We start from the raw sequence: 13,843 nt of genomic DNA on the forward strand, positions 1-13,843 counted from the left end.
AACCCTGAGACTATCACAGAGCAGGTGCATTTATACGGAGACTTGATTACACACAGGTGGATTCTATTTATCATCATCGGTCATTTAGGACAACATTGGATCATTCAGAGATCCTCACTGTGAATTTCTTATCTTTATGTTTGAAGCCTGAAATGTGGCGAAAGGTTGCAAGATTCAAGGGGGCCGAATACTTTTGCAAGGCACTGTACATATATATATATATATATACATATATAAACAGAAACGGTAACAGTGGCAGTCAGATACCATTGTAATTCTTTTCAGGTCATTCATTGTCAGACAGAAGCAGTACGGCACAACGTTATGCTAAAAGAATAAGTTAAAAATATAAAAATTGCTTACCTCTTTGTCCTCTGAAAGTCCATGCCAACCCAACAAAATGTTTACTACATATGAAGTGTGAATGGATTCACCGAGCTGGTGTTAAAGTCCGCGCAAGTTGATTCGGTCTTCACATTTTTTCCTCCCGAGTTCCTGGTTTCCGGAAACGTATGAAGAAAACATCCTTCATGTGTCGTAATGTCTAGAGTCGTTTCTACAAGTTCAAAAAGCAATGCGTGATCGGCATGTTCGTTTTTGAAAGATTACCGGCGAAAAGTAGCACAAATTACGTTGTTTCTATGCGAGGGCGGGTCTATAATGTCCCACTTCGGCTTTACTTCCGCTTTACGATGCGACGTCACGGTCTAAAAATAGCAAGCGTGCGGTACGCCATTGCAATCATTTTCTGGGAGAAATTGAACATTACCTGACAGAACTGCAGGGGTGCCAATACATTTGGCTGGCAATGTATATTTATCTCTTTTCAATGCTAAATTTGAATCAATACATTGAATACAAAAAAAAAGTTTTTTTGCGGGGGAGGGGGGTGCTACTTTGTGGTTTTTCACTTTTCGCGGTGGGTTTTGGTCCCCATTAACCGCGAAAAACAACGGATCACTGTACTTTAAAGCAGTTGATGTTTGAGTGTTGTAACTGGTAATAGGTCAATGCTACTGTGTATTGGATGTGAAAATAGTTCATTTTTAGAGCAGATCTGGTTCATTTGGCGAGCATCATTATTGGCAGTCAATGTCTTAATGTAGTTGATGACCTTAGTTTTAGTGTTGTAAATTTTACTCTTGTAAAGTTACTGTGTATTCAATGTAAAAAAATGTTCATTTTTAGAGCAGATCTGGTTTGTCTATCATCATCAATGGCAGCCAACGAGTAGTTAAGATAGCGGTGCCCTTTGTTAGAGCAGAGGAAAAGGTTACGTCCTTTGCGATTAAAGCAAGTCGATCTTCAGCGGCTTTTATTGCCCACCTGGGCAACATTTCTCCGAATGTTTTCGCTCACCTTAATCCCGAGGCTGAGAGAGTGCGTCAAAACAAGCGCGCGCCTTATCAGTTGTGACATCTGACATTAGAGCAGACTGCCGGCTTTGGCCCGCGGATCCTTGAGCGGGATTTCACGTGCACGGCCGCTTAACGACGCCGCTCGACACGGGCCGGTTTCAAAGCAAAATGGGGGTAAAAGTGAGGAAAAAAAGAGGACGGAGAAGTTTTGAGCAGGGGCGCTCAAACCATGGTGCTCTTCTTCTCCCGAAAGTCTGCGTGCGAGGGCTCGTGGTAGGTGGTGATCATGTTGGCCGCGTCCCAGCGCGCCACCGGAGCCGGGGAGCTCTGCATGACCACCAGGCGGATGGGCGACTGAGTGGGCTGCGGGTCGGGCGCGTACTCCTTGGTGGGGTCCTTGCCACGGCAGTCGTACATGATACAGGAGATGAGGAAAACCAAGAGCAGGATGACGTAGCTGGCGATCAGGATGCACAGGTTGAGGGTGACCGGGTCGATCTCCTGGTAGTTCTCCAGAAAGCCCATGACGCGCAACGCTTTGGGGAGCTCAAACCCGCGAGGCGGCGGTGGCGGCCGCTGAAGCTGTGCCGCCCGGGGCGTCCGCCCGTCCTGCCTCCTCCATCTTCTGCTGAGCGACTCCCGATGGGTGGCTCGCTTTAATAAGTTAACTCGCAACTCCGTGACAGATTCTCGTTTATATGGTCCTTTCTGTGGGTGTGTGCGCGCGCGCACGGCGTAATCTTAATCTCGATTGTGAGCGGGGATTGGCGACAGCGGCCATCTGGCCAAATTCCGGCTCAGGAAAGGGCGGGGAGATTGGTCCAACTTGTGGAGGTGAAAATCTGCCATTCAAAGACGCTATCGGATTTGAACATATTTCAAATTGATTATCTCATTGACGGTGATAAACGTCCAATCAATTTGGGCTGGAGGTCTGGCAGCGATGCACTGAAAGATGAGCGTCACTGTATCAGCGAGGTTTAAAGAGTATGTCATTGCGGCTATTGGCCAAGAGAGAGCAGCATTGAACGGTAGCAAGTTGTGCGCTTGCTACTTGGTGACGTCATGAAGGCCAGAAACTTTCTACTTGTCACTTTCTTTCTTTTCGTCTTCTTTTAATATTCCTGCACATCTTTCTGTTCCTGTTTATCCTCCTTTGTACACCACATTTTCTCTCCTCTTCATCCTTTTTTCTCCTTAATTTCCACCTCCTTTTCCTTCTCTTTTTCCACCTCTAATTTTACTTCCTTTTCCTCTATTCCTTCATTCTCTCTTCTTCCTAACTGTATTTGTTCTTCATGTCCTCTATTTCTCCTGTTCTTCCTCTTTCTTTTGTCCCTTCTCCTCCTTCATGTTCTCTTCCCTCTGTTCTTCATCCTCCTTTTCTCCCAGCTCCTTGCTCAATTCTTTTTACGCTACCTCAGTTGTTCTTAACCAGGGTTTGATCGAACCCCAGGCATAGGCGGAGTTTGACTTTTTGGGCGGGGGGGGGCACAACATGTTGATGACCCCAAAACGCAGTGTCAGTAATAAAATTAACTTACAAGAATATGTATAATAAATAATAAATTGAAAATGAGCGTTTTTTTGTTTCCCATCATTCTTGAGGGGAATTCTAAATCAGGCTGCTTAGGACAGCTATACTTTTCGCCAAGATCGTCATCCATTGAATATGGTACGCCCGCCGGTGTTGTGCCAATGTTGTTACCCCAGTCAAAAATTGTATCCCCTGGGCGGAGTCATATGGAGGTGGATTTGTGTCTTCATTATTCCATCAAAAAATGTGTTTGATGCAAAAATAAATTTGAAACTCAAAAAAATGCATTTGAAAGCTATTTTCCTTTGAATTTTTGTATTGAATTAAGTCTTTTTTTTTTTTTTTTTGATTGAAGCAACTTTTTTGATTGAAGTAATGTTCTTTTGCATTTGGGCCACGTTTTGGCTAGGACATTTGTGTCCTTATTATTCAATCAAAAAATAAGTTGCTTCAAACAAAAAAATATATTTTCAAACAAAAAAATCACTTCAATCAAAAAAAGAAAAAAATCAATCATGGAAAATATTTGCATTTGAACACTTAATTTTTAATTTAAAAAGTTTTCTTTGATTTTAGCAAGCCTTTTTGTTTTTGGGCCATATTATGGGAAGGCCATTTTGTCATTTAATCCCCCAAAAAGTGGCTTCAATCCCCGAAAAATATTTTCAAACAAAGAAAAAAAATCATTTGAACAATAAAATTGCCCTTCCCTATTTTTTTTTAAATAATATGCAAAGCAAATGACCGTCTAAGGTGCTAGTCACATGATCTGTTCGAAAAATAATTTTGACCCATTATAAAAATCATTTTTTTTTTTTTTTGTTCATTTCATTCATTTTGTTGTTTGCTTTAATGCTTTTACAACTTTTATACATATTTCGGAAAATCAGTTACATGCAATGACACTTCTTGGCCACCAGGGGGGCCTGACTCCCCTGGCCCCCCCTTAAACTCCGCGTATGACCCCAGGGGTTCGGTAAGTAACCCAAATAGCAGACCGACATTGAATAAACGTTGATTTTGCATCAAAATCATTGGCATTGTTGAGATCGAAATTTTCCACAATAAGCAATGTTGAATGAATGTTGCAAATACTGATGACACATGGCAGTGGCATTGAAACAGCATTGTTCTATGGTACAGTGGTATGAAAAAGTATCAAATATTTTTGGAATTTCTCACATATCTGCATTAAATCACCATCAAATGTAATCTGATCTTTGTCAAAATCACACAGTAAGTAAGTGAACCCTCTGCCTAAAGAGACTTAAAGAGTGAACCAGTTTTTACCAAACAATTTAAGTCAGATGTGTGCCCAATCACTGACGACTAGTTTAAAGCTGCCCTGCCCACTATAAAACACACACCTGGTAAGAATTGTCTTGATGAGAAGCATTGTCTGATGTGTAATATGGCTCGGTCAGTATAGCTGTCTGAAGGCCTGCGATCAAGGATTGTTGATCTGTATAAAGCTGGGAAAGGATACAAAACCATCTCTAAAAGTCTGGATGTTCATCAATCAACAGTCAGAGAAGTTGTCTTCAAATGGAGAGAGTTTGGCACTGTTGCTTATCTACCCTGGAGTGGCCCTCCACCAAAGATGACACCAAGAGTTCAGTGCAGAGTACTCACCTCACTTCACTGTTTTGTGGCAAAAGGTGGATTTTTCAGATTAATTTTCCATTGAATTACACCACAGTCGCCGCAAATATAGCAGGAGACCTGTTGGATCCCACATGGATCCAAGATTCACTCAGAAAACATTTAAGTTTGGTGGTGGCAAAATCATGGTCTGGGGTTACATCCAGTATGAGGGTGTGCGAGAGATCTGAAGGGTGGAAGGCAACATAAGTAGTCTGAAATATCAACAAATCTTAGCTTCCTCTTATATTCCTAACCATAAAAAGGGACAAATTCTGCAGCAGGATGGTGCTCCATCGTATACTTCAATCTCTACCTCAAAGTTCCTCAAGGCAAAGAACATCCAGGACTGGCCAGCCCAGTGACCAGACATGAACAGGATGAAAGAGGAAGCATGGAAGACGAAACCCAAGAATGTTGATGAACTCTGGGAGGCATGCAAGACTGCTTTCTTTGATGTTCCTGATGACTTCATCAATAAATTGTATGAATCCTTGCCAAACCGCATGCATGCATTCCTTCAAGCCCAAGGAAGTCCTACAAAATATTAAATTTGGATCTCACAGAACTACTACTTAATTCGCTGATGTTATGTAATATATTTTTGTATTTGAAGTACATTTTTTGTTCAATTTTTACACTACTTTCTTTAGGCGACAAAACTTTTTTCTGGCCAAAATTTGATCTTTTATGTCTTTATTAAATGATAAATCTTTTTTCACTGAAACAAATAATATTTTTGTACATTCATTTGGGAGGGTCTTAGCTTTCATATGAGCCATTTCTGAAACAATTGAATAATTAAAAGTCAGGTTATTAGCAATTGTTTCTACAAAATGGATAAGCGACAAGACTTTTATCAGGGACTGTACATGAAGACAAAAAAAGGGACAGTGTGAAATGAACTGAGTTTCAATTTCATTGTCCAACTTGCAAAATCAACAGCAAAAGGCAAAATTATTTGTCGTAAATTCAAAACTATTTGAACGGGAATTAAGTTAGATAATAGTTTGCTAGCTAAGCTATATCAGTTAAAATTTGAAAAAAAAAAAAAGATGTATTTATTATTAAATTGCAAAGGGTTCGGAGTAGAGATGTCAGGTCCGATCACGTCATTTTTAAAGTATCGGAATCGGCAAAAAAATATCGGCCATGTTTTTTTTTAATATATATACAGTATATTTTTAATTAAATTGTTTTCTAATTGTATTTAACGTTACAGACATAATATGTTACACTCTTCCAGAGTCTTTAGTTTTGGCTTAAGGTAGGGTTATCAAATTTATCCCAATAACCGCAGTAATTAATTTTTTAAAAAAAATATCACGTTAAAATATTTAACGCAATTAATGCATGCGCTGCACGACCCACTCGCGCATTGTCGCGCTCAATCTGTAATGGTGCCGTTTTACCTATATAGAGAGATTAAAGGCAGTGTAAAATGAGTAAAGTGAATTTTGGCAGCCTTTGGAGCCTTTTTTTAAATGGCTAAAGCCTTACAATCCCTCTCCCTACTATTAGAAAAATCATGGGAAGCAATATGGGGAAGCAAGGTAGCAATTGATCTTTTTCTTAACACCTTATGTTATTTCCCAACACAGAGAAGATATATCAATTGGTAGCACTACGCACAGTCATGGTTCCACTTCCCATCATGCATTTGGGCATGGCTACAGTATCATTTACTGAAAGCTCAACAAATACACTAGATGGCAATATTTAGTCACAATATACAAAGTCACAAGTCTTTCTATCCGTGGATCCCTCTCACAGAAAGAATGTTAATAATGTAAATGCCATCTTGAGGATGTATTTTCATAATAAACAAATACAGTACTTATGTACTGTATGTTGAATGTATATATTCGTCCGAGTTTTATTCATTTTTTTCTTAATGCATTGCCAAAATGTATATGATCGGGAAAAATTATCGGGAATGATTGGAATTGAATCGGGAGCAAAAAAAAAAGCAATCAGAACAACCCTAGTTCGGAGACTATATGTGTGCACCTCGTGGGGTTCGATACGTTTAGCAAGGTTAAGAACCACTGCTCTACCTGCTCTTCACTCTCTATTGCTTCCTCCTCTTTACACTACTTCTGCCACTCTTACTCCCCTATTTTCACTTTTTTTTAACTCTCCTTTCTTCCATAGCGCCTCTTCTTCTCCATCTTCTTCTTCTCTTCCCTCTATTCGTTCTCCTCCTGGTCCGCCTCCCAAAGACAAACGTTTGCGGAGGATGTGATTGTTTAAGAGGTCTCCTCCCTCCCGGCTGGGTGGAGTCGGTTTACTTGCGCGACTGGGCTATTTGTCTATCTTGTGTGTCCATCTGTGTCGGCCGACCGAGCGGTGCCAGCCAGTCCGGAGCGCCCGGCGGGAAAAGGAAACGCTGCGACTTTGTTGTTCCTTCGAAATTCGGCGAGACTTCTAAGAAAACAATCATACATGATGACAAACAAACCAGTGCGGGTGTTCAAATCTGTCATCAGGAAAAATGTGGGTGTTGAATCACACACCTTGTGGTTGTGATGGGAACTGCGGGTGTCCATGGCCACAATGAAAAAAAGTGGGTTAACTTGAAAAAGAATGGGAGGAACGACACCCACAAGCTTTCCTCAAAGTGTGGGTGTTCCAAATGATATGTTTTCTTGTATCCTTCATACTCTTGAAGGGGTGCACATTGTTGTGTGTCGGGGGGATTAAGGGCGGGCGGGCGGGTGGGCCCGGGTCCACCTTCCTGGTGCGTCAGCGGCCAGACGTTCCATGAGGTCAGCCGAGTGCCGCTTGTGTAACGCCGTGCGTACTTGCCACTTCTTCCATCGCAAAAACAAAGCCTGCCGAGAAGAAGAAGAACAGTCGTAACTTGACACGCATGATTTGTGTCTCTTTCAGCCATGCTGCATCTTCTTAAGACTTCCTGGATGCTTATTTTAAACTCCACAGTACTCACACCCTACAATATAATGAAACCGCACTAAGGGAAAACAAAATATTGAAAATTCACTCTCACTGTGGGGTGAGACCAGGGTTCGGCAACCCAAAATGTTGAAAGAGCCATATTGGAGCAAAAAAACAAATATGTCCGGAGCCACAAAAAAATGAAAGGATGGATAATGATAATGAAGGCAACACATGCTGAATGTGTCTATATTAGCCTACTATCAAAATGACTAAGTTGGCAACACATACATAATGAGCCTTCATGATAACTGTATTTTAAGGCGCACTTGAAAGCCTTCAATTGTCTCAAAAGCCGACAGTGCGCCTTATAGTTCGATGTGCCTTATATATGGATCAGTATTGGTTAATCATGGCATGACATTCCATTTAGCTTTGCTCCAACTTGTGGATGAATAACGCAACGCCAACCACTACTACTACTACTAGGGTTGTTCCGATCATGTTTTTTTGCTCCCGATCCGATCCCGATCATTTTAGTTTGAGTATCTGCCGATCCCAATATTTCCCGATCTGATTGCTTTTTTTGCTCCCGATTCAATTCCAATCATTCCCGATAATTTTTCCCGATCATATATATTTTGGCAATGCGTTAAGAAAAAAATGAATAAAACTTGGACGAATATATACAGTTGTGGTCAAAAGTTTACATACACTTGTGAAGAACATAATGTCATGGCTCTCTTGAGTTTCCAGTTATTTCTACAACTCTGATTTTTCTCCGATAGAGTGATTGGAACAGATACTTCTTTGTCACAAAAAACATACATGAAGTTTCGTTCTTTTATGACTTTATTATGGGTTAACAGAAAAAGTGATCAAATCTGCTGGGTCAAAAATATACATACAGCAACACGAATTAGCAATTTCTTGTGAGTGATTATTGACTTGAACAATCATTGACTTGAACAAGTCAGGAAAGTCACTTGGAGCCATTTCAAAGCAGCTGCAGGTCCCAAGAGCAACAGTGCAAACAGTTGTTTGAAAGTATAAAGTGCATGGCGCTGTTTTGTCACTGCCACTGTCAGGAAGAAAACACAAGCTAACACCTGCTGCTGAGAGAAAATTGGTCAGGAGGGTGAAGATTCAACCGGGAATCACCAAAAAGCAGATCTGCCAAGAATTAGAAGCTGCTGGAACACAGGTGTCAGTGTCCACAGTCAAGCGTATTTTGCATCTCCATGGACTGAGAGGCTGCCGTGCAAGAAGGAAGCCCTTGCTCCAAAAGCGGCACCTTAAGGCTCGACTGAAGTTTTCTGCTGATCACATGGACAAAGATAAGACCTTCTGGAGGAAAGTTCTGTGGTCAGACGAAACAAAAATCGAGCTGTTTGGCCACAATGCCCAGCAATATGTTTGGAGAGAAAAGGTGAGGCCTTTAACCCCAAGTACACCATGCCTACCGTCAAGCACGGTGGTGGTAGTATTATGCTGTGGGGCTGTTTTGCTGCCAATGGAACTGGTGCTTTACAGAGAGTAAATGGGATAATGAAGAAGGAGGATTACCTTCAAATTCTTCAAGATAACCTAATATCATCAGCCCGAAGATTTGGTCTTGGGCGCAGTTGGGTGTTCCAACAGGACAATGACCCCAAACACACATCAAAAGTGGTAATGGAATGGCTAAATCAGGCTAGAATTAAGGTTTTCTAATGGCCTTCCCAAAGTCCCATTGAGAACTTGTGAACGATGCTGAAGAAACAAGTCCATGTCAGAAAGCCATCAAATTTAATTGAACTGCACCAATTCTGTCAAGAGGAGTGGTCAAAGATTCAACCAGAAGCTTGTCAGAAGCTTGTGGATGGCTACCAAAAGCGCCTAATTGAAGTGAAAATGGCTAAGGGACATGTTACCAAATATTAGCGCTGCTGTATGTATATTTTTGACCCAGCAGATTTGATCACTTTTTTCTGTTCACCCATAATAAAGTCATAAAAGAACCAAACTTCATGAATGTTTTTTGTGACAAAGAAGTATCTGTTCCAATCATTCTATCAGAGAAAAATCAGAGTTGTAGAAATAACTGGAAACTCAAGAGAGCCATGACATTATGTTCTTCACAAGTGTATGTAAACATTTGACCACAACTATATATATATATATATATATATCCTTCTCAAAAAATTAGCATATTGTCATAAAGTTCATTATTTTCTGTAATGTACTGATAAACATTAGACTTTCCTATATACTATGAAAATAGACTTTCATATATTTTAGATTCATTACACGCAACTGAAGTAGTTCAAGACTTTTATTGTTTTAATATTGAGGATTTTGGCAAAAAAGACAAAAAAAAACAAAAATCCCTATCTCAAAAAATTTGCATATCATGAAAAGGTACTCTAAGGAACCTAGTAACCTAATCATCTGAATCAACGAATTAACTCAAAACCCCCGCGCAAGATTCCTGAGACTTTTAAAAACTCCCAGCCTGGTTCATTACTCAAAACCGCAATCACGGGCAAGACTGCCGACCTGACTGCTGTCCAGAAGGCCATCATTGACACCCTCAAGCAAGAGGCTAAGACACAGAAAGAAATTTCTGAGCGAACAGGCTGTTCCCAGAGTGCCGTATCAAGGCACCTCAGCGTAACGAAAAAAGTGTGGTAGGAAATGCTGCACAACCAGAAGAGGTGACCGCACCCTGAGAAAGATTGTGGAGAAGGGCCGATTCCAGACCTTGGGGGACCTGCAGAAACAGTGGGCTGAGTCTGGAGTAGAAACATCCAGAGCCACCTTGCACAGGCGTGTGCTGGAAATGAGCTACAGGTGCTGCATTCCCCAGGTCAAATCACTTTTGTACCTGAAACAGTGGCAGAAGCGCCTGACCTGGGCTACAGAGAAGCAGCACTGGACTGGTGCTCAGTGGTCCAAAGTACATTTTTCAGATGAAAGCAAATTTTGCATGTCATTCCGAAATCAAGGTGCCAGAGTTTGGAGGAAGACTGGGGAGAAGGAAATGCCAAAATGCCTGAAGTCCAGTGACAAGTACCCACAGTCAGTGATGGTCTGGGTGCCATGTCAGCTGCTGGTGTTGGTCTGCTGTGTTTTATCAAGGGCAGGGTCAATGCAGCTAGCTATCAGGAGATTCATGCTTCCATCTGGTGAAAAGCTTTACAGAGCTGACGATTTCATTTTTTAGCACGACCTGGCACCTGCTCACAGTGCCAACACCACTGGTAAATGGTTTATTGACCATGGCATTACTGTGCTCAATTTCCTGCCAACTCTCCTGACCTGAACCCCATAGAGAATTTGTGGGATATTGTGAAGAGGAAGTTGAGAGACACCAGAGCCAACACTGTGGATGAGCTTAAGGCCGCTATCGAAGCATCCTGGGCCTCCAGAATATCTCAGCAGTGCCACAGGCTGATTGCCTCCATGCCACGCCGCATTGAAGCAGTCATTCCCGACCAAGTATTGAGTGCATAGCTGATATAATTAATTGAAGGTTGACTTTTTTTGTATTAAAAAACACTTTTTTTGTATTGGATGAAATATGCTCATTTTTTGAGATAGGGATTTTTGTTACTGTCCCACGGAATTATTTTTAAACAGTAATGAAGCACAAAAATGCTTGGCTTTATTATATGCTTCATTGGGTGAGTCAACTCAAATCCAAAGCTGCTCACTTACACACAATGAGTTGCCAAAGCGTTAACAAGTTAAACGATGATTGACGCATGCGGGATATTGAAGTTCGGTTCTCTGGCAACATCAAACTTCAACATCTGTCAATCATTGTTAACTTTAATAAGCAACTCCAGTGCACTCACTGCCTGAAAGGGAAGGAGAGAGAGTGAGACTACGCGATCAGATTTTTTGTTTTTGTTTTTTTTAATTGAAAAAAAATCCGCGATGGACTGAGGGCGTGAAATTTGAAGCGCGAAGTAGCTAGGGATCACTGTACAGTGGTGCCTTGACAGACGAAACAATGAAATTGCGACTCTGTCATAAATCGTCCTATTTCTAGCATCCCATCAAATGTCGAGACAAATGACGAGTCAAACTTTATGTTGTATGTCGAAAGAATCGTATGTCGATATAGTCGTATGTCGATGTACCGCTGTATATGGATTTTTACAGGCCTATGTCTTTCGCAGGGTTGTCAAATATTAAAATGTATCCGGATACCACTGATTGATCGCAAAAGTAATGATACTAGGGATGTCCCGATCCATTCACATGATCAGAAATCGGGCCGATCGCGCCATTTTTCAGAGGATCGGAATCAGGTGGAAAGGATTGGGTTTTTATTTAAAAAGATTAATTTGTGTTTTTCTGCTTCATGCTCGAACAGCAAAAAAAAACGGGCAGTTATTGTTCGTTTTACGTAAATAATTCAAGCAAAAGTTACATATTGTGTAATCCTACATGGCGGCCGCCATGAAACAAAAAGCTTTATTAGTTGAAAATTCTTGTAAATAAATGCTTAAATTGTGGCATTTCTATAGCTATAAATGACAGTCTAGATTCTTGGTTAAAAGCAAAATAACAGCAGTTATCATTCATTTTACGTAAATATATATATCAAGTTACACTAATTTTATCCACTGATTCTTTTTCACGTTTCAAAGTGCATGCATGGTGTTATTTAATATAATAATTACCTTGAATCCTCGACTAAATCGCTCTTGAAACACTCCTGCCTGCTTGTATGCAGTAAAACCTTCGTCCCATTTCCACCTAAATCCGGCGTTAGAACGCAGCATGTGTTTGAGTTTACCACAGTGAAAGCTAACTCAACGTTCTGCCTGGGTCGGCCCCCTACGGGAAGGCGTGGCGCAATGTCTAAGGGAGCTGTCTTGTCAACTGATGGTGGAGTCTATGTAAAAACAACAACAAAATTTTTTTTCCCGGTATCGTATTCATGGGTTAAATTTTATTTTGCACTCTTATTGTTGGCAATGGAAGACATTTTCGTGTTTTACTTGCTCACTCATTGTCTGACATTGACGCCGCTAGACGTCTAATCAATTTCAAGTGGGATGGATGGCAGCGCCACCATCCCACTTGAAATGAATTGGACGTCTGCAAGTAATAAACTAATTTAAAGAGTTTTAATTTAGTTTTAAGAGCCACCTGATCGGTCGTCAATGGCACTGAAACAGTTAAATGGGGGTCGCCTGTGTGCAAACAAACCCAACGGACCTCCTCAGAGTCGTCTTACGACATCACGCCTTGCGTAACAACTTCACTTTTCGTCTCTGAGCGCAACTGGTCAGATTTTTCTTTTCATTCACTACAGTCGGCGCCTCCCTGAGAACGGGGGTGGGGGGGCTTCATGGCAGGGGGCGCGCGCTGATGAGCCGGGCTGGGGATTCTTTGGCATCCGTGGTCTGCGAACATTCCCAATGACGTGTGACACACAATGGCCGGGCGTCGCTTTTACGGCATCCCGCTGTGCGGCCGGTCGGCGAGCAAGTCACTCAAAGACACATGCAGAAGCATTATTTTGGTATGACATTAATTCCACGGCTGTTTTGTCCACTTGGGAGTCTTTGAGTTTCAACATCAAAGACGCGGACGGTTTTTATCATCTCGTGATCTTCAAAGCATCATTTGGCGTTTCACGACGCCCAGTTAAGAAGTTCAACGGCTTCGTGCGTCACTCGCCAGGGTTCACATGTGGTGCCCACATGGAAATCATCAATCCGGAACCGCTATGGGAAACCAGGGTGATGAAGACGAGGTTTGCATCCGCCCAACCCAAGATGTTCTTGACAGATGCATGTTCAGATGCGACCAAACAGATGTTGATACCAAATGTTGGATAGCAGATGATAACATCGCTTCGATGGATTGGTGTAGGAAAAACATGACAATTTTGTTTTTGGCATTCTTGCATTAACACTTGCAGACAATAAAAGATGATAAACAAAACATTTTTTTTTTCTTTTAAATTGACAAAAAAAGATCAAAAAATGAATTTGAAATTGTGATGTTTTCATCAGTGATGACGATAACGAAAACATTTTGATGACGAACAATTTTTTCATGACACTGACGTGACGATGGCGGGCCTAAAAACATGTATTGGGAAACTAAAACATAACGAAATGAATGCCAGTGTTCATCTGACGAGAACGAGTTTCAGTCATAAGTTAACAGTCTGTGATATTTTCTTATCGTATGTGTAGTTAGCCTGCATCGTAGCAGTGTTTGGTCATGTCACTCATGTGATGTGCTGCGCCCCAACCTTACACACACACACCAGTGTCCTCTCATGGGCTCCATACTTACTTGTTTTGAAAACACATGGCAAGATTTGTTTTTTTATCTTAGAGATCTAGAGAAAATATCCCATGTTGCCTTAGCCTTTAAAGGTCTGAGCTGAGTGATCATC

General features: G+C 41.3%; 2 protein-coding genes across 2 annotated transcripts in view; both read right to left on the reverse strand.

The window, feature by feature from the left end:
* mmd (monocyte to macrophage differentiation-associated) overlaps positions 1-13,843 on the reverse strand; it is a 51,550-nt gene that overhangs the window by 22,790 nt on the left and 14,917 nt on the right. The gene's annotated exons all lie outside the window — the stretch shown is intronic.
* On the reverse strand, positions 1,360-2,044 carry LOC130931962 (small integral membrane protein 36-like). Its single transcript, XM_057861235.1, has one exon. It carries the CDS (start codon positions 1,881-1,883, stop codon positions 1,581-1,583), a length of 303 nt encoding a protein of 100 aa, XP_057717218.1. The 5' UTR covers positions 1,884-2,044; the 3' UTR covers positions 1,360-1,580.

This window comes from Corythoichthys intestinalis, chromosome 16 (genome assembly GCF_030265065.1).
Source record: "Corythoichthys intestinalis isolate RoL2023-P3 chromosome 16, ASM3026506v1, whole genome shotgun sequence".
In the NCBI taxonomy this organism is placed as follows: Eukaryota; Metazoa; Chordata; class Actinopteri; order Syngnathiformes; family Syngnathidae; genus Corythoichthys; species Corythoichthys intestinalis.